This window comes from Hypanus sabinus, unplaced genomic scaffold (genome assembly GCF_030144855.1).
Source record: "Hypanus sabinus isolate sHypSab1 unplaced genomic scaffold, sHypSab1.hap1 scaffold_499, whole genome shotgun sequence".
NCBI lineage: Eukaryota > Metazoa > Chordata > Chondrichthyes > Myliobatiformes > Dasyatidae > Hypanus > Hypanus sabinus.
In genome coordinates this window covers 32,320-54,770 of record NW_026781367.1, presented here as the reverse complement: position 1 = coordinate 54,770, position 22,451 = coordinate 32,320, and the positions used below count along the sequence as shown (strand labels likewise).

The following is a 22,451-nucleotide window of genomic DNA, read 5'->3' as shown; positions in this document are numbered from 1 at the left end:
GCAGGGAAATGATGCTGCGACAGGAGTGAACACCAGAGAGTCTGCAAGAGATGTTTGAGATTTGGAACAGTTCTCTAACCGGGTGTTACAATTGCAAAGCAAGCGTGCGAAGAGCTGTTCAGACAACATGAGTTCACTTTTATCAGAACTTGCCGTTTCCGATAAATGTTCGTTGTTCTCTCTTTGAGAGTGTGTTTATTGTGGGTGTTTCGAGCTGATCTTCTGAAAGTCCTGTAGAAGCAAAGACTCTGATTCTGTTCAAAGGCTCGACAAATAGCAAACAGTTGGGGGGTGGGGGAGGAGTGTGACCAGTTACAGAGAGCAGCCGGCGGCATTGCGGAACGAAAGCCATGAGTTCACTGCTTGGGGCAGAAGGCTCGGTGGGGGCCAATTTACTCCTGCTATGTTTACAAGAAATGTTCTGACTACAGACTGATTGTAAACCAATTTAATGAGGTCGACCAAGCCTCAATAGTTTTCTTCACTATTCAAAAAGGGAAAAATAACTGTTTCGAGGATGATTGTACAGGCGTGGATGTTATGTAGCCTTTTCCCTGATGGACTGATGTGAGTGGGACAAACAGTCCCGGACTAGCGTGTGTGGGACCTATGGTACTTTTCCACCACCTTTCTGTGAATATGTGCTTGATGGCAGGTCGGTCTTGCTCGGGAGTCTGGATTTGCCATCGTGTGAGCAGAGTGGACAGCAATGGTCTGAGCACAAGGCTGAGGGTCACAGAGGTTGACGATGATGGGAAGGGAGGACCAGTTGTGCACTCTGACTGTCTGTCGTCTGTTGGTTAGCAAGTCCACCACCCAGTTGCACAGTGGTGTGTTTAGACGGAGGCATGGGAATTTGTTCACCAAGGTTTGTGGGACAACAGCGATGAATGCCGAAATGAAATCCAGAAACAACATTTTGACCTATTTGTCTTTTTTTAAGGCATGTCAGGCCAAGGAGAATGAGAGATGCAATGCCATCTGCCACTTAGCAATTCAGTCGGTAAGCATACTGGTGAGTGACCAGTGAACAAGGATTGGAGTTTTTGATGTATGCCACTATCAGCCGTTCAAAGCACTGAATGCTGATTGGCGACAACTCCACAGGGCAGTAGGTCACTTTGTTCCGAATATGTAGAGTTCCTTGGTACAAGGATAATGGTGGTTGATTTGAAGCACATGGGAACAGCAGCCTGGATGAGTGAAGTGTTGACGATAGCTGTGAAGACATCAATGTGCACATGTACACTCTTTCTGTGATCTCAGTCTGGATGCTTTCTGGCCAGAGTCGTCATTAACTTTGCTGTAGCCAACATTGGATGCTCAGCTGTCGGGGTAGTGGCTTTCCTGGCTGGCTAGCGTTGTGTGCTTCGAGGCATTGTTTGGAGTGCCAGGGAGGGGGTGTCATTGGTACAGTCAAGCCTTGTGTAGTCTGTAAACCCTTGATGCCCAGCCACATACACCAGTGTTCGTTTCCCAGGGTTAGTGAGTCCAGCCTTGTGTAGTCTGTAAACCCTTGATGCCCAGCCACATACACCAGTGTTCGTTTCCCGGGGTTAGTGCCAGGGAGGGGGTGTCATTGGTACAGTCAAGCCTTGTGTAGTCTGTAAACCCTTGATGCCCAGCCACATAAACCAGTGTTCGTTTCCCGGGGTTAGTGCCAGGGAGGGGGTGTCATTGGTACAGTCAAGCCTTGTGTAGTCTGTAAACCCTTGATGCCCAGCCACATACACCAGTGTTCGTTTCCCGGGGTTAGTGCCAGGGAGGGGGCGTCATTGGTACAGTCAAGCCTTGTGTAGTCTGTAAACCCTTGATGCCCAGCCACATACACCAGTGTTCGTTTCCCAGGGTTAGTGCCAGGGAGGGGGCGTCATTGGTACAGTCAAGCCTTGTGTAGTCTGTAAACCCTTGATGCCCAGCCACATACACCAGTGTTCGTTTCCCAGGGTTAGTGAGTCCAGCCTTGTGTAGTCTGTAAACCCTTGATGCCCAGCCACATACACCAGTGTTCGTTTCCCAGGGTTAGTGAGTCCAGCCTTGTGTAGTCTGTAAACCCTTGATGCCCAGCCACGTATACCAGTGTTCGTTTCCCAGGGTGAGTGAGTCAAGCCTTGTGTAGTCTGTAAACCCTTGATGCCCAGCCACATACACCAGTGTTCGTTTCCCGGGGTTAGTGAGTCCAGCCTTGTGTAGTCTGTAAACCCTTGATGCCCAGCCACATACACCAGTGTTCGTTTCCCAGGGTGAGTGAGTCCAGCCTTGTGTAGTCTGTAAACCCTTGATGCCCAGCCACATACACCAGTGTTCGTTTCCCAGGGTGAGTGAGTCCAGCCTTGTGTAGTCTGTAAACCCTTGATGCCCAGCCACATACACCAGTGTTCGTTTCCCAGGGTGAGTGAGTCCAGCCTTGTGTAGTCTGTAAACCCTTGATGCCCAGCCACATACACCAGTGTTCGTTTCCCGGGGTTAGTGAGTCCAGCCTTGTGTAGTCTGTAAACCCTTGATGCCCAGCCACATACACCAGTGTTCGTTTCCCGGGGTGAGTGAGTCCAGCCTTGTGTAGTCTGTAAACCCTTGATGCCCAGCCACATACACCAGTGTTCGTTTCCCGGGGTGAGTGAGTCCAGCCTTGTGTAGTCTGTAAACCCTTGATGCCCAGCCACATACACCAGTGTTCGTTTCCCAGGGTGAGTGAGTCCAGCCTTGTGTAGTCTGTAAACCCTTGATGCCCAGCCACATACACCAGTGTTCGTTTCCCGGGGTTAGTGAGTCCAGCCTTGTGTAGTCTGTAAACCCTTGATGCCCAGCCACATACACCAGTGTTCGTTTCCCGGGGTGAGTGAGTCCAGCCTTGTGTAGTCTGTAAACCCTTGATGCCCAGCCATATACACCAGTGTTCGTTTCCCGGGGTGAGTGAGTCCAGCCTTGTGTAGTCTGTAAACCCTTGATGCCCAGCCACATACACCAGTGTTCGTTTCCCAGGGTTAGTGAGTCCAGCCTTGTGTAGTCTGTAAACCCTTGATGCCCCGCCACATACACCAGTGTTCGTTTCCCAGGGTGAGTGAGCCCAGCCTTGTGTAGTCTGTAATCCCTTGATGCCCAGCCACATACACCAGTGTTCGTTTCCCAGGGTTAGTGAGTCCAGCCTTGTGTAGTCTGTAAACCCTTGATGCCCAGCCACATACACCAGTGTTCGTTTCCCAGGGTTAGTGAGTCCAGCCTTGTGTAGTCTGTAAACCCTTGATGCCCAGCCACATACACCAGTGTTCGTTTCCCAGGGTTAGTGAGTCCAGCCTTGTGTAGTCTGTAAACCCTTGATGCCCAGCCACATACACCAGTGTTCGTTTCCCGGGGTGAGTGAGTCCAGCCTTGTGTAGTCTGTAAACCCTTGATGCCCAGCCACATACACCAGTGTTCGTTTCCCGGGGTTAGTGAGTCCAGCCTTGTGTAGTCTGTAAACCCTTGATGCCCAGCCACATACACCAGTGTTCGTTTCCCGGGGTTAGTGAGTCCAGCCTTGTGTAGTCTGTAAACCCTTGATGCCCAGCCACATACACCAGTGTTCGTTTCCCGGGGTTAGTGAGTCCAGCCTTGTGTAGTCTGTAAACCCTTGATGCCCAGCCACATACACCAGTGTTCGTTTCCCGGGGTTAGTGCCAGGGAGGGGGCGTCATTGGTACAGTCAAGCCTTGTGTAGTCTGTAAACCCTTGATGCCCAGCCACATACACCAGTGTTCGTTTCCCAGGGTGAGTGAGTCCAGCCTTGTGTAGTCTGTAAACCCTTGATGCCCAGCCACATACACCAGTGTTCGTTTCCCGGGGTGAGTGAGTCCAGCCTTGTGTAGTCTGTAAACCCTTGATGCCCAGCCACATACACCAGTGTTCGTTTCCCAGGGTGAGTGAGTCTGAACCGAAGGGCACAGAAACAATACAGCAGACAGATCGAATAGACCTGCTAGTTAACCTCAATACACAGAGGCGGTGAGTACCTGGAGTGAGCTGTTCAGTGTTTGCATCACTGGTTATCTACCTCGGGTTCAGTATCCTCACAGTGTTTGGAAATTCACACTCACTGTCGCCTGTCTGTGAACAGCTGTATATTAAAAAAACACTCAAGATGCTGGAGACCGGAAATCAAATCAAAAAAATGTTCAAAGCCATTTCGATTCAGGATGTTGGACCTGAAAGATCATCTTTCCACAGATGATCTTTATCTGCTGAATGTTCATTTCGTTTTCAGCTTTTTAGTACATTGCTTTGGAAGGGGTTAAGTCTCTTGGGAAGCGAAGTTGAGTGGAATTGGGAAATTGGGTTGAAAACTATCAGGTTGAACCTGTGTTGATGCCACCCAATGTGGAAAATGGGAAAGATGTCCTAAACTCTCAGTGTGGGCTGTGACCCAGTAAGGTTGGGTCCCGGGATAGATGGCACTAATTTTTTAACCAGATAAAATTAAGTCGGGGATCAAGTTTCCCGGGTTTATGAAATGATCAGTTAGAATTTCTGTTTTCTGCTCAGATATTTGACTCTATAGTTCCTTTGGAAGAAAAGCAGGGAATTGAATTTCCAATTCTGTCCCTCGCAGGGTGAGCCTGTGATTAAACATGGTGTTTTGTGTTTGCACCGGTAGAAATAGAACAGAGTTTCAGAATTCAATTCACATTTGGAAATTCCCCCTCACTGCCACCTGTCTATCTGCCAGTGGGAGTCAAAGTGAATCTCAAGATGCTGGAGATAGAACAGAACATGGAACAGTGCATCACAGGAACAGGCGCTTCAGCCACAATGGTATGCTAAACCAGCTAAAAAAGAAATCAAGCCCCCCCAAAAAATAACTAATCCGTCCGACTTACACAATATCCATATCCTCTCGATCTTCCTCACACCCATGTGTCTTCAAAGACTCCGATGTATTGTCTTCCACCACCACAACAGGCAGCTCATTTCATGTATTCACCACTCCCTCCCTGAGTAAAACAACTTACCCTCACATTCCATTTGCATCTACTCCCTCACACCTTCATTGCATGTCCTCTGGTATTAGACATTTCTAACCTCTGAAAAGATACTCCCTGACTACTCTGTCAATGTCTTTCACAATCTTACAAACCTCTAACAGATTTCTCCTCAGTCTCTGCTGCTCCAAAGTAAACAACACAGGATTTCCAGTAAAAACTGGGTAATATTTGTAACCATTCTGACGAAAGGTTAGGAAACCGAATTGTTAACTTGGTCCTCTCCCCACGGCAGTTCCTTACCTGCTGAGCATTTCTAGTGATTCCAGTTTCTCTTTATTACATTCACTCTGGAACATGTTAAATTTCCTGTGAATGGAGCAGTGCAGCTGCGCTCGTTTTGTGATTGTAGGACAGTAATGAAATCAGATCTTTTCCCTGTAAATTATCCTGGTACCAGTTTTCTGTCCTTTTAATCCTGGACATCTGTTCAGTACAATTGTTGATAACAAGGTTCACAAAATAAGCCGGGGAATGATGAGCTTTATGCATGTGGGGCATGTTATAGCCCTGGGCCTGTGTTCAGTAGAGTTCAGAAGGATGGTGGTTGTGGTGGGGGGGGGGGGAGGTGGGAGTGATTATTTATACCTACTAAATAACAACAAGCCTGGATACATTGGGAATGGAGAGGATGTCTTGATTAGGCGGAGTGTCTGGGATCTGAGTGCAGCCTCAGAATAAAGAAGCTTCACTTTAAAACTGAGACGAGACCAATTACTTTAGCCAAATGTTGGTTGATCTGTGGAATTCGATGCCACAGAGTGTGGTGGAGGCTATTGTTGGGTACATTCATGTTCTGATTTGCGAAATAGGTTGAGTACTATCGCAGGGAAGCAAGAATACGGGGTTGGAAAAATAATCCTCCACAATTGATAATTGAGCAGACTAGAATGACCGAATCACCGAATTCTACCCCTATGTATTATGACTTGTATCTTACACCGTGACTGAGCCCCGGTATGTGTATCCCATCACAAACAAGAGAAAATCTTCAGATGCTGCGAAGCAACACACACAAAATGCTGGAGGAACTCAGCAGGCCAGGCAACATCAATGGAGAGTTGACGTACAGATGCTGCCTGGCCTGATGAGTTCCACCAGCATTGTGTGTGTGTTCCCTTGTATCCCTTGTTAGGTTTTGTAAAGTGTGAGGGACAGTTCCAGATTTCTTCACTCGGATCATTATATATGCATTCAAGATTTAAATTTCAGTTTAATGCTTGGTTCTCCTTTGTGTTGTTAACGTGCTTCATCGTCTCTCTGGTTAAAGTTAGACCTACAGTGAGAGATTTAGTGGAAGAAAAGCCCACAACTGGAAAGAAACCACGACTAAAGACGAGGGAAGATCAACAAGTGAACCAGCCCGAGTACTGAGAGCATCAACTGGAGAGAACCCATCTGACTCGGAGATTCCACTGATTCAGTCAGGAGAAAGTTTGGTGAGTCTCATTTATTCAAACACCGGTCCTTCAGACATTACATATCTGTACCAAGGAAGGTAGGAAATAGCTGGACAGGGACTGAATACATGTAGAAGTGCCAGTTAAGTCAGTTGCAATCACTCCAGACTTGTTAATTTCTGTCAGCATCCCAGCTCTTTGAAGCAACACACATTCCCTCACATTGCTTGCTCATTTCAAACTCTTATCGGTTCCGTTGTTTCGTTGCTTGGCTGTGTTAGGTGGCAATCATCTCAAAATGTGTTGAGAATTTTCTCCCTTTATGAGACCCGCAGCGCTTCCTGCTGTAGTGAATGCAGAAATGTGGAATTACCATGAACTGCAGCAACATGTCATTGACTCCTCTGTCTATTGCAAGCTGCAATGATATACTTGCCCTCGAGTATATCGTCGTGCAAGCCTCTGCTAAGAGCAAACCCTCTTGAAGCCAAATGTCCCAGCACCACATTTAATTCAGTCCTAACTAGCAAATGGCAACCAATAATTTACATTTACATAGCCTGGCGACATCAAGTAGTCTTCTTCCAACAAATTGCCAGAGCCTATGAACCTGTGCTTAAACAGAACTAGGTTTTGCAATGTTCCCTTTTGACCCGGTACCAAAGTCACAGGTAATACCTTTACTTGACATGAACGAATGCCCTTGCAATCGGAATTGCTTTAAATTCAGTCATTTTTTGATGGGAAGCAGCGTGTTGGGTCAGATGATGAAGGAGATGATATTAAGGTAGATGCAATGTTCAGAAAGACTGTGGAAGTATTGACTGTGGAAAGGCATCGTGCAGTGAAAAGCAGCAACAGTTTCCCCTCTCCACTCCCTCTTTCAACCTCCCATTTTATTTTTGCCGGAGTTAATCGGGGGAGTTAGGAACTCGTTCTACTCACTGACCAGTGAAAGAAAAGCCTTTGTTTCCATTCGAAGCCCAGCTTCATAAAAAGTGGGATTGAAGTGTTATCGAGATGAACATGGGGCAATTCGTAACGAAAGTTTAAATCAGATCAGCAGCAGTTTTGAAGGACCGAGTGGTCCACTTATGCATTTTGTGTGTTGATTAGACAAGTTCTGACAGCTTAATTAGTGTAACACAATATAACATCAGCAAACTAATTATATTGTGGAACTGACAAGAAACATTACATTGATTAAGTATATACATGGGGATTGGTGTATTAATGTTGTACCCCAGCGGGTTGCGGATTGACCATGACTCATTCGGTGAGCTGGTCCGCACGGTACGGGACCAAGGGACACGCTCCCCGTTCCCTGTTACTGACTCTACAGTCTCCTCATCTACAGCGTGCACCAGCCCACTGCTCATGCGTCTCACGGAGCGCCATCACGCTTGCGCTCCCGTGCTGACATTTAGACGATTTAAGCATGCTGCGCGTGCCCGGTATCTCATGTGAAGTGATGTGAGATTTACTTATCCCTCACTGGTGACAGCAAATGCCAATTTAGTATACCAACCAACGGGAATATGGGTTTCGTCATTAAGGAGTTTCCTCCCTGGACCCCACCACGCGTTTCCTAACCTGACTCCCGGGAAAGATCCAACAAGCTCGTTTTTTTAATGCTGCTCTTCCTCTCCAAGGAGTTAGCGGAGCTGCAATGGCGACAGTGGGAGTACAGGGGGTTTATTTCCTCTGAAGTAGCGAGGATAAAGAAGGCTTCAGTATATTTGTAGCAGACACCGGTAAAGTGTTAACCTACAAGTGCGGTGTTGAGTGATTTTGTGAACAAGTCACGATCTTACTATCTGACACGGTGGGCTGGAGGGACCCAGCGGATGCCTTTTGTTTGAGGTGTCTGGGTTTAAACAACAGAGTAAACAGACCCACGTTGGGCCAGCAGGCTCACCAAGGGGGTGTTATGGGGACGGATGCTTGGTGCATGGTTGCTCCCTATCTGCATTAGCGATTTATCTGAGGAACAAAATGCAACAATTATAAGTCTGTTATTGACTGAAAACATTTATATTTATTATTGCATTTAGTTTATGATAAAATCATTGTCCAATTTATGTTCAAACTCAATAGTCAGTCAACCATACATGAAAGCTGATGAATACAGTGAAATAAAACAACGTTACTGCACACCAAGCTGCCTTGTTGGAAACTGCCTATCCAAGATTTCACAAGGTCAGGCTCATTGTCTGAGTAGTATTATCTAGCCATCGTATCTCTGGTGTCCTCCCCTTCCTTTACCTTCTGTTTTACCAACATGGAATACTGTTTTCTCTTGATGTGGCCAATTTATCTGAGTTTCTCATAGGGCACAGCAGATGTCCAGGTATCTCCATTTCCTTATGGATTTGCTGTAGTTTATTATGGTCCACACTGTTGAGGGCTTTAGAGTAGTCAATAAAACACAGATAAATACTTTTCTGGAAGTCTCTCAATTTCCCCATTATCCAGCGTAGGTTAGCAATTTGCTCTCTGGTGCCTCTGCCTCTTCTAAAACCAGCTTGTACATCTGGCAGTTCGGGTTCCATATATTGCTGGAGTATTGCTTGCACAATCTTTAGAATTATCTTTCTAGCTTGTGAAAATGTTCAGTAATTTGAACAATCCTTTACAGTTCCCTTCTTGGGTATGGGGATAAAAACACATCTTAATCCAGCTTAAAGGTCATTGTTGTTTCTAATTTTTTCCCAGATCTTCTGGAAAATTGTATGCAACACATTTACAGCATCATCTTTTAGAGTTTTAAACAATTCAACCGGAGTCCTGTCACATCCTGCAGCCTTATTATTGGCAATGATTTCTATGGCCCATTCGACTTCGCTTTCCAGAATGCCTGGCTCCAGATCGATGAGGGAGTCATTGCAGGTGTCTTCGCTGTTGGATCTTTCTGCAATTCTTCTGAGTGTTCCTGCCAACTCCCTTTGATGTCCTTTGCTTCTGTGAGGTCCTTCCCTTCTTTGTCTTTTCCTATGCTCATTTTACATGAAATGTTCCTTTGATCTCCCTAACATTTAGCAAAAGTTCTCTTGTGTTTCTTTTTCCAATTCTGTTGGCTTCTTCAGCTTCAGTGCATCGCTCCTTTAAGAAAGTTTCCTTATATTTCCTTGTTATCATCTTGAACTCTGTGTTCAGTTGGAGGTCTTTGTTTCAATCTCCATTTGCTCCCTGAAATGTAGGAGAGTGAGCAGTGACCTTACAAATATGGTTTATATTATGAAGGGCAGAGTAACTGACTCACTCCTTTATTTGTGTAATTCAGGTCACTGCCAGCAGGTGGAGCTTTCTGCCACCCAGGCGGCAGACAAGAAGACGACAATCAACCAACCTCAGTCAGACTCAGAATGGACACAGGTATGTTCACTGAGCTCATTCTCATTAAAACTCTGTCCTTATGGTGCACGTGTAGTCAAATTATCAATAGTTCAGAGGGATAAACTTGGGCGATAACTGGGCAAAAGAGTGCCATCAAACGGGGTCATTGTTCCACCTGGTAAAGCGACTTTGAGCACTGGAACAATTCGCCAGCTCCAGCGCAGGGACCTAACAACCGGAAAGTTGAATCACTCTGCTCACCACACAAATCTTCACCTGAGAGAAAGGAGAAGGAGCCCCTGAATAAGGTGGCTGTGGGTAACACTCAGACAGGAAGACAACAGCGGACAATGTAACAGTCGAGGGAACAGATAGAATTTCCGTCAGCATTTGGTACGCCCTGATGTGGGAAGTGCCTCCGACAGCCAGTGAGAGAAACAGAAGGTGTTTTCTGTTTGGAAGGGCAATGTAGAATTCTCCCCAGATTAACGGGTTGTTGCACAATGGAGGTGAGGGGAGTTCCCGGTGTTTGTTTTCTGTGGCCGAGTTAAAGAACATTATATTGAGGGAGGACGGGCTGGGTGCAGGAGACGGTGAACAAGAAAAAATGTGCACAGGAAATCTGGGAGGGGGGCAACTGAAGCAATGAAATGTCCTTGGCGAATAGGATTAAAGTAAAACAAAATAATAAGTGGAGAGGGCACCGTACAAAATGCTGGAGGAACTCAGCAGGTCAGGAAGCACCTACAGAGAAAAAATAACCTTCAACGTTTCATGCTGAGGATCTGTAAATTGATTTCAAAGTCGCCTTGGGTACATAAAATGGAGTCAGCACGAGAGGAGCGTTGTTCTGGCTGAAGGTCTGTGACAAGCAGTGTTCGCAAGGATCACTGTTTCGCCATGCGTCTTGTGTGTGAATCAAACAGGTTAATCATATGATATACTGGGTGGACTTATTCGTTGATTTACAGAGTTGGAGGAGATGAATAAATTTGGGACTGTTGTCAGTGTTCAGCATCCAGTTAGAAATAGGAACAGAGAGTCACCATGTACAGTTTTGTATCAGTTTGTAACAGTTTTGTATCAGTTTGTAACAGTTTTGTATCAGTTTTTATAGAAGAGGACACTCAAAATATCCCAACACTGGATAGACAGGGGGCTCTAGGGGGAGAGAAGCTAACTACGATTCGAATCACCAAGGAAATGGTACTTGATAAATTAATGGGACTGAAGGTGAATAAATCCCCTGGACCGGATGGCTTGCGTCTTCGGGTCTTAAGGGAAGTGGCGGTCGGGATTGTGGATGCATTAGTGATAATTTTTCAAAACTCGCTGGACTCGGCAATGGTCCCGGCAGATTGGAAAAATGCTAATGTAAATCCTTTATTTAACAAGGGCAATAGACAGAAGGCTGGGAATTATAGGCCAGTTAGCCTAACATCTGTGGTTGGCAAAATGTTGGAATCGATAATTAAGGGAACAGTAACTGGGCATTTGGATAAACATAGCTTAATAGGACAAAGTCAGCATGGCTTTACAAAAGGGAAGTCACATTTGACAAATTTGTTGGAGTTCTTTGAGGACATAACATATAGGGTAGATAAAGTGGATGTGGTGTATTTGGACTTCCAAAAGGCATTTGACAAGGTGCCACACCAATGATTATTACTTAAAGTAAAAAATCATGGGATTGAGGATAATATTCTGGCATGGGTGGAGGATTGGCTTTCTAACAGAAATCAGAGAGTTGGGATAAATGGTTTATTCTCAGACTGGCAGTTGGTGACTAGTGGTGTTCCGCAGGGGTCGGTGTTGGGACCCGAACTCTTTACAATCTATATTCATGATTTGGAGAAAGGGACTAAGTGCAACGTATCGAAGTTTGCTGATGACACAAAGATGGGAGGGAGTGTAATGAGTGTGGAGGACATTGAAACCCCGCAGGGGGACATAGATAGGCTGAGTGATTGGGCAGACATTTGGCAGATGAAATATAATACTGACAAGTGTGAGGTCTTGCACTTTGGCAGGAAAAAGAATAGAGCAAGTTATTATCTAAATGGAGAGAAACTGGAAAGTGTTTCAGTGCAAAGGGATCTGGGGGTCCTGGTGCAGGAAACACAAAAAGTTAGTATGCAAGTGCAGCAGGTGGTCAAGAAGGCCAATGGAATGCTGGCTTTTATTGCTAGGGGGATGGAGTATAAGAACAGGGAGGTCTTACTGCAGTTGTACCGGGTATTGGTGAGACCACACCTGCAGTACTGCGTGCAGTTCTGGTGTCCATATTTAAGAAAGGACATACTGGCTCTCGAGGCAGTGCAGAGAAGGTTCACTAGTTTAATTCCGGGGATGGGTGGGTTGATGTATGATGAGAGGTTGAGTAGATTGGGACTCTACTCATTGGAGTTCCGAAGAATGAGAGGCGATCTTATTGAAACATATAGGATTGTGAAGGGGCTTGATCGGGTGGATGCTGGGAGAATGTTCCCAATGATGGGTGAAACTAGGACTAGGGGTCATAATCTTAAAATAATGGGATGCCGTTCCAGGACTGAGATCCGGAGAAATTTCTTCACTCAGAGGGTAGTGGGGCTGTGGATTTTACTGCCCCAGATAGCTGTGGAAGCGAAAACACTCAATAAATTCAAAATGGAGATAGACATTTTCCTGGATAAAAATGGCATTAGGGGATACGGTGAGCGAGCAGGTAAGTGGACGTGAGGCTAGGTTTAGATTAGCCATGTGATCTCCTGGGCCAGTTTTCGTTAGCCTGGATGGGTCGGAGAGGTATTTTCCAGATTTTTTCTCCTCAATTGGCAAATTGTTTTTCTTTCCCCCGGGTGATCACACGGGTTTGGGCGGAATGAATAATAAAATAAAATGGTTGGCATGGTGCCCTGTTGGTTGGCACTGTTGCCTTGTGGGATTCGGTGAAAACTAGAGTTAAGATTGGATCAGCCATGATCTTGTTGAATGGCGGAGCAGGCTTGAGAGGCCGATTGGCCTACTCCTGCTCCTATCTCTTATGTTCTTATGTTCTTATGTACAGATAATTCAGGCAAATGTGAGAAGTTGCATTTTGAGAGGTCAAATTCGCGAGCAATGTGCACGGTGAATGTTGGGACTGATAATAAGATTGATGTACTGTCGGGTCTTGTGATGGATGTGCACAGCTCCCTGAAGGTGGCAACACAATTGGTAGTGTGCTAACGATGAGTTGAGGTATTTGTTAAAGTTAGACTGTAACTGGATACGCGTTGGTTAAGTGACAATTTCAGTATTGTGCGCAAATCGAGAATGATGTGGAGGGTCTGTAGAGGGTGCAGACGAGTTTCACCACAAAAACCTGAGGTAACAGGTCTGTTTAGATGCTAAAGTTTAAAGGGGATTTAGGATGCATGTTTTCCACAGAGAGTGATCGGTGTCTGGAATGAGCTGCCGAGGGAGGAACTGGAAACTGATACTCAGCAGCGTCTGAGAGGCGTTTGAACTCATGAGTTCTCCGGAAACGGAGGGACATTGATCATGTTCCTGAAGATGGGATCGGTTTAAATTGGCATCTTGTCCGCTTATGCATGCTACACTCTACTATTTTATGTTCTATGACCGACTACAGATCTGAACTCCGCCATCTCTGCCTTCCTGTCAAATTGTGAGGATCACCAACTGTTCCAGTTGACGAGTTTCTACATGGAGCGACTGGAGCAGGCGATTGAGCAGGGTGTGGAGGGAATCGGTTTCATGCTAACTCATGATCATCATTTCAATGAGCGAGAGTATCACGTAAGTGGTTGGAACATAGCCCGAGTGTATATTCTACTGAATCTAACACAGACCGACAGAACCGGTGTAACGGCACCTCTCGGCTGTGAAAATCCTGTAATGCCTGTGGTGAACATCAAGAAAAGAGTTTTCCTCTGCGAAAATCCGGAACCTTTATCCGGAACCAATACAAGCCTCTCTCCAGTTTTCTGATCACATTCATTTGTAGACAGATTAGGATACAGACAATGATTGACTGGTGAATTTAGTGATGTGATACTCGACGGACATTGCAAGTGGACAGAGAACCATTTTACACCACTCTTCCTGACATCACACCATGTTCCCAATGTTCGACCTTAATGGCCATTCACCAATCTATGTTCTTCTCATGACCCACGGGTTTCCCACAAATCAAATATATAGTGACTTATTTCTCAGCTCATTCTCAGTCTACCTTCAACCCCATTTTCAACTCAGGCAACACTGACTATCGTCTCTCATTTGAACTGCTGACCCTTTTTTGATCAATATCCCAACATGCCTCATGTTTCTGTTACCTTGTGACTTCCAATTTGCGTTTGTAATTACCACAGCATATATTGTTAATATGGGAAGTGCAACATTAGTGCCACTGAAAATATTCCAAGCATCTACAGCTAACATAGAATTACAAAGAAACAGCTTTCCAATGGTCCTCGTGCTACTGGAGTGTGTTCACCTATTACCACCCAGAATGAATATTAGTGAAGAGCCAGACACCATACTGAACACGACATTCCACGTGAGGCAGCTGACAATTTCAGTCCAAACTTCTTACTCAACATTACCACCGGTCGCCTTTGGTCTGTCACACATACACAATAGTCCTGAGTTTGCTGGCTGCTCCTCACTGCCAGTTTCCAGCTGTTGGCTGGCACTGGACCCCTCATGGAGCCTGGCAGTGAAATGTGAATCTGCTGCGGTTCGCCAGGGATTACCCTGGCAAAACTCAACAGTGACCCGGCCATAGTTTCACCTAGTCATAGTCATCAAACCTTACAGTACAGCAACAGGCTCTTCTGCCCATCTAGCCCACACCGACCTATTATCTGCTTAGTCCCATTGATCTGAACCCGGACTGGAGACATCCAAAACTCCCCCATGGAATAAACGTATCCAAAATGATCTTAAGTAATCAACTCGAATGTACATCGACTAATTAAGATGGCAGCACGCTCCGCGCTCTTCAGCAACCTCTGAGTGAACAAGTTCCCCCTCATATTGCCTTTCACCTGTCATCATTACCCTATGATCTCCAATTCCAGTCCCACCCAACCTCAGTAATAAATGCATTTTCACACTAACTCTCTCTATAGCTTTTATAAATGTGTATATCTCTTTCACATCTCTCATGGTCCTCCTACATTCTGTGGAGTAATGTCCTAACCTATTCACACTTTCTCTATAGATCCTCAACTCCTGGTAACAATCTGTATATTATTCTGCATTCGTTCAATCTTATTGATCTCCTTCCAGGAGGTAGATGTACACATTGCTTCAAATTAGCCTCTGCAACATCAGTTTCGACATAATATCCCAACATCTGTATTCAATATTTTGATTTATGAAGCCCCATGTCTGAAAAGCTTTACAACGCCATCTAACTTCGATAACACTTTCAAGAAATTTTGGATCTGTATCACTGCAGGATCTCATCACACTTCCTACTCTTGTCATTGGTACCAGCGTGGACCAAGACCTGGTCATACTGCCCTTAAGACAGTTTCAGTGTCGATACAAGATATCACTGACCTTGGTAACACACCATCCAAAAATCCTGTTCTCGTAAATAGAATCTCCAGTCTGTTCTCCTGACATTGAACTCCCCCTGTCAGTGCAGCTCAGCACTTCTCATCCCTTCCGAGTCACAAAGCCAAACTCAGTGCCAGAGGCATAATCACTGTGGCTTTCCTCTGTGAGGTCACACCCCGAAACAGAAAGCCGTATACCTGTTATAGAGGGTTTTCTTCAGTGGCTGTCTATCCTCTTCTTACACATACCCCCGCTTCCCCAGCTGACATCACCCAGTTGCCTGTGTCCTGTTCCCTTACCCCGCTGACGTCACCCAGTTGCCTGTGTCCTTCGTCCAGCTCCCTCCCTGTACAGTCTGTCAGTCAACCTCAGCCCCCCGAGTGAACCCGGGTTCATCCAGCTCCATCTCCAATTCCTCAGCACAGTCTGTAAGAAGCTGCAGCTGGATGAAATTCCCGAAAGTGCAGTTGTCAGGGACACTGGAGGTCTCCCTGTCTTGCCGCACCCAATAGGAAGAACATCCCACTATCCTGCCTGGCATTCCCACTGTTGTAACCGTGAAAAAAAGAAAAGAAATATTACCCAAGATCTACCTAAATCCTCTGCCTCTCCTCACTGAGCCCTCCCTGACACGAAGTATCAATAACCTACTCTATCTCTGGCTATGTCTGCTCCTTTTAAACCTTGCCAGATGGGTAAGTACTCTGCAATCTATGGGATTCAGAAAGTCATGACTGACCACACTAACTTCTTTTAAAATCTCTTTCCTGCAACGAAAACTTCAATGGCTCTTCAATCTTTGTCCTGCAAAATATGCTGGGTCAGTCCATGCTCAGGGTAGATTTGCACCCATCCCTCCACTCCTCAATATATTCCCCATTGTTCATTACAGAGCGTGGCTGAGCTCGCGGAGAAGGGAAACCGACCGGGCGCTTCCAAACAACTCCTGGATCTGGTGATGGAGAAGGGCTCCGGGGCCCGGAGAGTGATGTGGGAATCCTATGTGAAACTACATCACCATTTACCGAAGCTGAGCAGAATATTGGATGAAATACGGGAACGAGGTACGGTGAACAATATACTGTGTGTTAGAGATGTAAGTGCTGATGAATTTATAGTATTATATAGAACAGACTTCATGCAGGTTAATCTGTTTGAACAGGTAACGGCCAGTTCGCCTACATGGAAACTGAGCGGGGTTTCTCTGAAGTGCCCAAGCATCTGAAAGGTGAGCGCTTATTTCACTCTGAGAGTCTGAACACATGTCTTTACATGCCTGTTTAGAGACGGTCAGAATCTGGAAGACAGGTTTTTGTTGCTGTGGCTGAAGGACAGGAAGCAATTTGCATTCGTCACAACACCCGGAAGCTTCCCGATCTCGGGATCTGTACCCAGAGGCCTCTATGAGTTTGATTAACAGACATTCCCGTCGGCCTCTGTCCTGTTGCAATCGCTGTACTGACCTCTCTGCCTATCTTTGTATCATCCGCAAACGTTGCTATAAATATATTTATTCCATCATCTAAATAATTGACAAAGAATCTGAAAAACAAGGGTCCCAATACCGATCCCTGAGGAACACCACCAGTCACTGGCAGCGGATCAGAAAAAGGCCCTTTTATTCCCACCCGCTGTCTGCTGCCTGTCAGCAATTCCGCTCCACGTGCCAGTATCTTTCCTGTGACGCCATAGATTTTTATCTGGGTAAGCAGGTTCGTGTGCGGCAGCTTATCAAATGCCTTCTGAAAATCCAAGTAAATGGCATCCAAAGACTCTCCTTAGTCCAGTCTGCTTCTTACTACCAACTTGAAATCTAACAGAACCATTGCTAACTTATTTTGTCATTAATCTCAAAGTACCTCGAAACTTCAACCTTAGTAAGAGACTCCAACACTTTCCCATCGCAGAGGTTTGGCTAACTGGCCTATAATTTCCTTTCTTTTGCCTTCCTCCCTTCTTAAAGAGTAGAGTGACAATGTCAATCTTCCAGTCCTCCGGGACCATGCCCGAATCAAGTGATTCTTCAAAGATCATGACCAATCCATCCGTCATCCCTTCAGCAACCTCTCTCAGATCTCTGGGATGTAGTCCATCTGTCCCAGGTGACTTAGCACCTTAAGAGTTTTCAGTATGCTGAGATGTTTATCTTTTGTAATAGCAATGGCACTCACTCCTACTGCCTGTCACTCGCAGACCACTGCATGTTGCTAGCATCTTTCACAGTGAGGATATATGCAAAGCACACATTAAGCTATTCTGCCATTTGTTTGTCCACCATTACTATCTCACCGACATAATTTTCCAGTATCAACTCTCACCTCCCATTTACTCTTTATATTCCTGAAAAAGGTGTATATTATCCTGCTTTATATTATTGGCTTTTCTGCCCTCATATTTCATCTTTTTCCCTTCTTATCGCTTTTTTAGTTGCCTTTTGTTGGATTTTAAAGGTTGTCTATTAATACAACTTTCCCTCACTTTTGTTATCTTACATGCCCTTTCCTTGGCTTTTATGCAATCCTTAACTTCCTTTGTCACCCATGGTTGCCTGCACGTGACACTTGAGAACGTCTTCCTCCATGGGCCGTACCCATCCTGCAACTTGAGACCTATTCCCAGAAGCTTCAGCCATCTCTGCTAGTATCCTTCTCCAATCTACGTGGGTAAGCTTCTCTCTCGTGCCTCTGTAATTCGCTTTATTCCATAGTGATACTGATACCATAAGTTATGCTTCTCCCCCTCAAACTGCAGTATGAATTCACTCATATTATGATCACTACCAGTTCTGTGTTTTTTTGCATTAAGCTTCCTTATAAGATCCGAGCTATTACATAACACCCAATCAAAGACAGAAATTTCCTGAGTAGTCTCAAGCACAAGCTGCTCTAAAACGCTCTCTCGTAGGTATTCAATAAATTCCCTTTCTTGTGATCCAACTCCTGAAGTTTTTTGGATTTTCTAATTCCCCGTGCATATTGAATTATGTCATCACCTTGATGACACGCCTTTCCCAGCTCCCTTTGCAATCTCAAACCCACACCTTCGCTACTATTTGAAGATCAATATAAGAATCCCATAAAGCTTTTTTAACCCCTGTAGTTTCTCATCTCCACCCAGAAAGATTCAGCATTCTCTAACCCTATGTAACCTCATTATCAAGATGTGACTCCATCTTGAACCAACACAGCCACACCACCACCGACTATGCCTTCCTGCCTGTTTGTCGACAAGACGTTTATCCTTTAACGTTAAGCTTCCAACTATGGTCTTCTTTCAGCCACGACTCAGTGATGCCCACAACAATCTCTAACTGCGCCAAGAGTTTGTCCACCTTATTCTAAATGATGCGTGCATTTAAATACAATGCGTTTAGTCCGGCATCTCCACCCTTTTGAATTTTGTCTATGCGGTACAATTTAACAGTTTGCTCTCTCTGTATTTGAACCCAGTCATTGGCTTGTCCACCCTAACATTCATGTTAAACCCATCATCTACTTGTAAAACCGCTGGTTCATCCACAGCTTTATCGTCCTAGTTCCAGTCCCCCGGCCATTTTAGGTTAAAACACTCCCAACAGCTCCAGTAAATCTGCCCATAAGAATATTGGTCCTCATCAGATTCACGTGCAACCTGTGCCTTTTGTACAGGTCCTACCTGCCCCGGAAGTGGTCCCAATTATCCAGAAATCTGAATTCCTGCCCCCTGCTCCAAATGCTCTGCCACACATTTCTCTGCCACGTCATTCTATTTCTATTGCCACTGTCGGGTGGCACAGGCAGCAATCCTGAGATCACTACTTTTGAGGTCCTGTTCCTCAGCTTTTTTCCTAACTCCCTGTGTTCTGTTTTCCAGACCTCCTCCCTTTTCTCTTCCTATGTCGTTGTTACCAATGTTTGTTATGACTTCTGACTGCTCAACCTCACTTCTCAGGATATTGTGGACGCGTCCAGAAACATTTCGGACAATGGCACCTGAGAGGCAAAGTCCCATCGGTGTCCACAGAATCGCCTGCCTGCCCTCCTGACTTTAGAGTTCCCCATTACCACTGCCATCCTCTTCAGCTTCCAGCTCTTCCGCACATCATCGGGGAATTGCCTGGGTTCATGTACCAGCTCCTCGGAGAATTAGAGACTGTAGACCAGTGCGGGGTGTGTCACATCGTGACTGGCTCAGCCTGGAAACGGAAACAGAAATTATGTTCCTTTTCTGTGGCTCAGTACTGACAGCTTAATCCTAAAGGAGTGTCAAGAACATGGGTTCCATTGTGAGAAAAGTAAAAGTCATTAGAGCAAGTAAATGCCCCCTCACCCACTGTTACCCTCTGCGGGGCTGCACAGTTCAGCAGAAGCTGAGCAGTGAAAGCAGTGAAACCACCCTCTCCACACAACACTCTCCTCTCCAGAATCACGTGTGCACTTGGTGCTCGCTGGAACACCGGGGAATCTGCAAACTACCAACAGAGGGGAGAGTGGAGCCTTTAACAGCGGATCAGAGTCAGATCAGAAATGTTTCTGGGCCGTCGTTCACTTTCAAACATTCTAATCTCTGATCACCCGATTTCACCCAAACAGTGTGTTTAACCAGTATATGTTGTGAGCTCCATGTTCATCAGATCAGGCGTTGACAACCTATTTCTGTCCGTCCTAAGATGTTCGAAGGAAACACATGGAGACTTTGCGGGCACAAACTGAAACACTGAGAGTGAACACGATCCTGATGAGGGAGAAGGTGAAAGTTTTCCAGCTGGTTGATCGATACGCTGAGCTCACGGTCATTTCGACTGTTCGAGATTGGACACTGGTGGAGCATGAGCTGCTGGCAAGAGGCAGAGACCACGAGGAGTGGAGAGAAAAAGATCTCCGTTGTAAGCTGGAAAAAATCCGGACTGATCAGTTATTCAAGAAGAGCTTTGTTCAAAAATTGAAAAGATCTATCTTTAGAAACAAATCAGGGATGTCCGCAGCAGTAGCCGGAGTCCCAGGGATCGGGAAAACAACAATGGCACAAAAGATTGTTTACGACTGGGCCGAGAGGAAGATATACCAACAATTCCAGTTTGTCTTCAGTTTCAAATTCCGGGATTTAAACACCATTAACTGCAGAATAAACCTGAAGGAACTGATTCTGCATCATTATCCCTACTTTGGGAATATCCTGAGAGAGGTCTGGAAACACACAGAGGGACTGCTGTTCATATTCGACGGATTGGATGAATTCAAGGACAAAATCAACTTTGTTGATGGTCGGAGAGACACAGAATCACAGTACACAGATCCTGAATTCAAGTGCAAGGTGTCTGACATTGTGTACAGTTTAATTCAGGGCAAGCTGCTCCCAGGGTGTTCAGTGCTGGTGACCACCCGCCCCACTGCGTTACATTTATTGGAAAAGGCGGATATCTGTGTCTGGGCTGAAATCCTGGGATTTGTTGGTGAGGAACGGAAGGAATATTTCATCAGGTATTTTGAAGATCAGACGGTGGCGGAAGCTGTTTTCAAACATGTGAAGGAGAATGAGATCCTGTACACCATGAGCTACAACCCCTCCTACTGCTGGATCCTCGCTCTGGCACTGGGCCCCTTCTTCACACAAAGAGTCAGGGACCCGCAGCGAGTTCCCAAGACCATCACCCAACTGTACTCCTACTATATTTACCACATCCTGAAAAACCATGGCCGTGAGATTGAGAACCCCCGTGATGTGTTACTCAGGGTTGGTCAGATGGCCTGCAGAGGAGTGTCCGAGAAGAAGATTGTGTTTACACATGGAGATTTGATCAAGTACAATCTGCAGCCTTCCCAGTTCCTGTCCGGGTTCCTGATGGAGCTTTTGGAGAGAGAGGATTCTGCCCAGAGCGTGGTGTACACATTCCCACACCTCACTATCCAAGAGTTTGTAGCTGCAGTCGCACAATTCCTGAATCCACATCCCGGGGATATCCTGAAATTCCTCACTGAAGCTCACAACACGACAGATGGGCGATTTGAGGTATTTCTCCGTTTTGTTGCTGGGCTCTCCAACCCAATGACAGCTCGGGGTCTGGAGGAGTTTCTGGGTCCATTTCCCAATGAAACAACCTGCCGGGTGATTGACTGGGTGAAGGAGGAGGTTAAACGCCGGAGTAGAAACACAGCGAGCGAAGCTGGTAAAAGGAGCCTCCTGAACACATTGCACTACCTGTTTGAGTCTCAGAATCGTGGACTGGCTCAGGCCACACTCGGATCTGTGGAAAGGTTTTCACTCAGTGGAATGACACTGACCCCGATTGACTGCGCGGTCCTGTCTCATGTCATCGGACTCTGTGATACAATAAAACAGCTCGACCTGGAGAACTGCCACATTCAGTATGAGGGAATACAGCGGCTGGGACCAGGGCTGCACAAGTGCCAGGAGTTGAGGTAACTTGATTTATCTCTCACTCTGATCTGTGAAACTGTTCCATTGTGTTGTTTCAATGTAAAGGAATTTTGGTAAATTTGTAGTAAATCAGATTGTGAAGAATTGTGACAAATGCCCAGGGGATCAGTCAGTAATTCCCCAAGGACGGGAGGGTTCTGTGGTTCCTTGTGAAAGGATGTTGGAGACTTCATCAGATCAGTGAACAACGGCCATTGGTTTAATGGTAGTAAATCACAGGAATGGCCGTGTTTCTCGCTGCCTGTGACACGTCCATTGACAATGTTCCTTCTCACTGTTACTGACAGAGATTCACACCCCCTTCCCGTGAGGGACAAGAGACCGTCAGCAGACTGTCCCAATGAGAGGGAAAGAAATACCATTGTGAGATTGTCCTCCCACTGCCCTTCCCCGTGTGTGACTTTGCTCACTTCCAGATACACAAAGAGCGAGGGCGCATCTCCTCTGGGCCTCTGTTCAGACCCAACACACACGTACAAAAAATGTCTGCGTCCTCTCGTCTTGTAGGATTATCGTTTACCCTTGGAATCCTCCTGTGGGACTTCTCATCCCAATCTCCCTTCCATTCTTTGGAATCTCGCCCCCATCCCCATTCCTCCTGTGGGCTCTCTATTACTCTTTCCTCATCCTCCTGTGGGATGTCTTGTCCACACACCCCACCACCCTTCCTGTGAGATCTGTCTTCCCTATCCCCCTTCCTTTTGTGGGATCTCTCCTCTCCATCCCT

The 22,451-nt window shown here is 45.9% G+C and overlaps 1 protein-coding gene across 3 annotated transcripts in view; it reads left to right on the top strand.

Annotated features, from left to right (window-relative positions):
* The window catches only part of LOC132389207 (NACHT, LRR and PYD domains-containing protein 3-like), a 38,240-nt gene that overhangs the window by 7,940 nt on the left and 7,849 nt on the right, over window positions 1-22,451 (top strand). The window contains exons 3-8 of one of the 3 annotated variants that reach the window (XM_059961668.1): window positions 6,286-6,454; window positions 9,699-9,790; window positions 13,368-13,534; window positions 16,200-16,371; window positions 16,470-16,535; window positions 19,956-21,705. In XM_059961668.1, coding sequence (XP_059817651.1) covers window positions 9,781-9,790; window positions 13,368-13,534; window positions 16,200-16,371; window positions 16,470-16,535; window positions 19,956-21,705 — 2,165 coding nt within the window. In that variant the 5' untranslated portion in view covers window positions 6,286-6,454; window positions 9,699-9,780. Of the gene's footprint in view, window positions 1-6,285; window positions 6,455-7,918; window positions 9,791-13,367; window positions 13,535-16,199; window positions 16,372-16,469; window positions 16,536-19,955; window positions 21,706-22,451 lie in introns of those variants that run through there. The other 2 variants (XM_059961669.1, XM_059961670.1) reach the window with 2 other exon arrangements.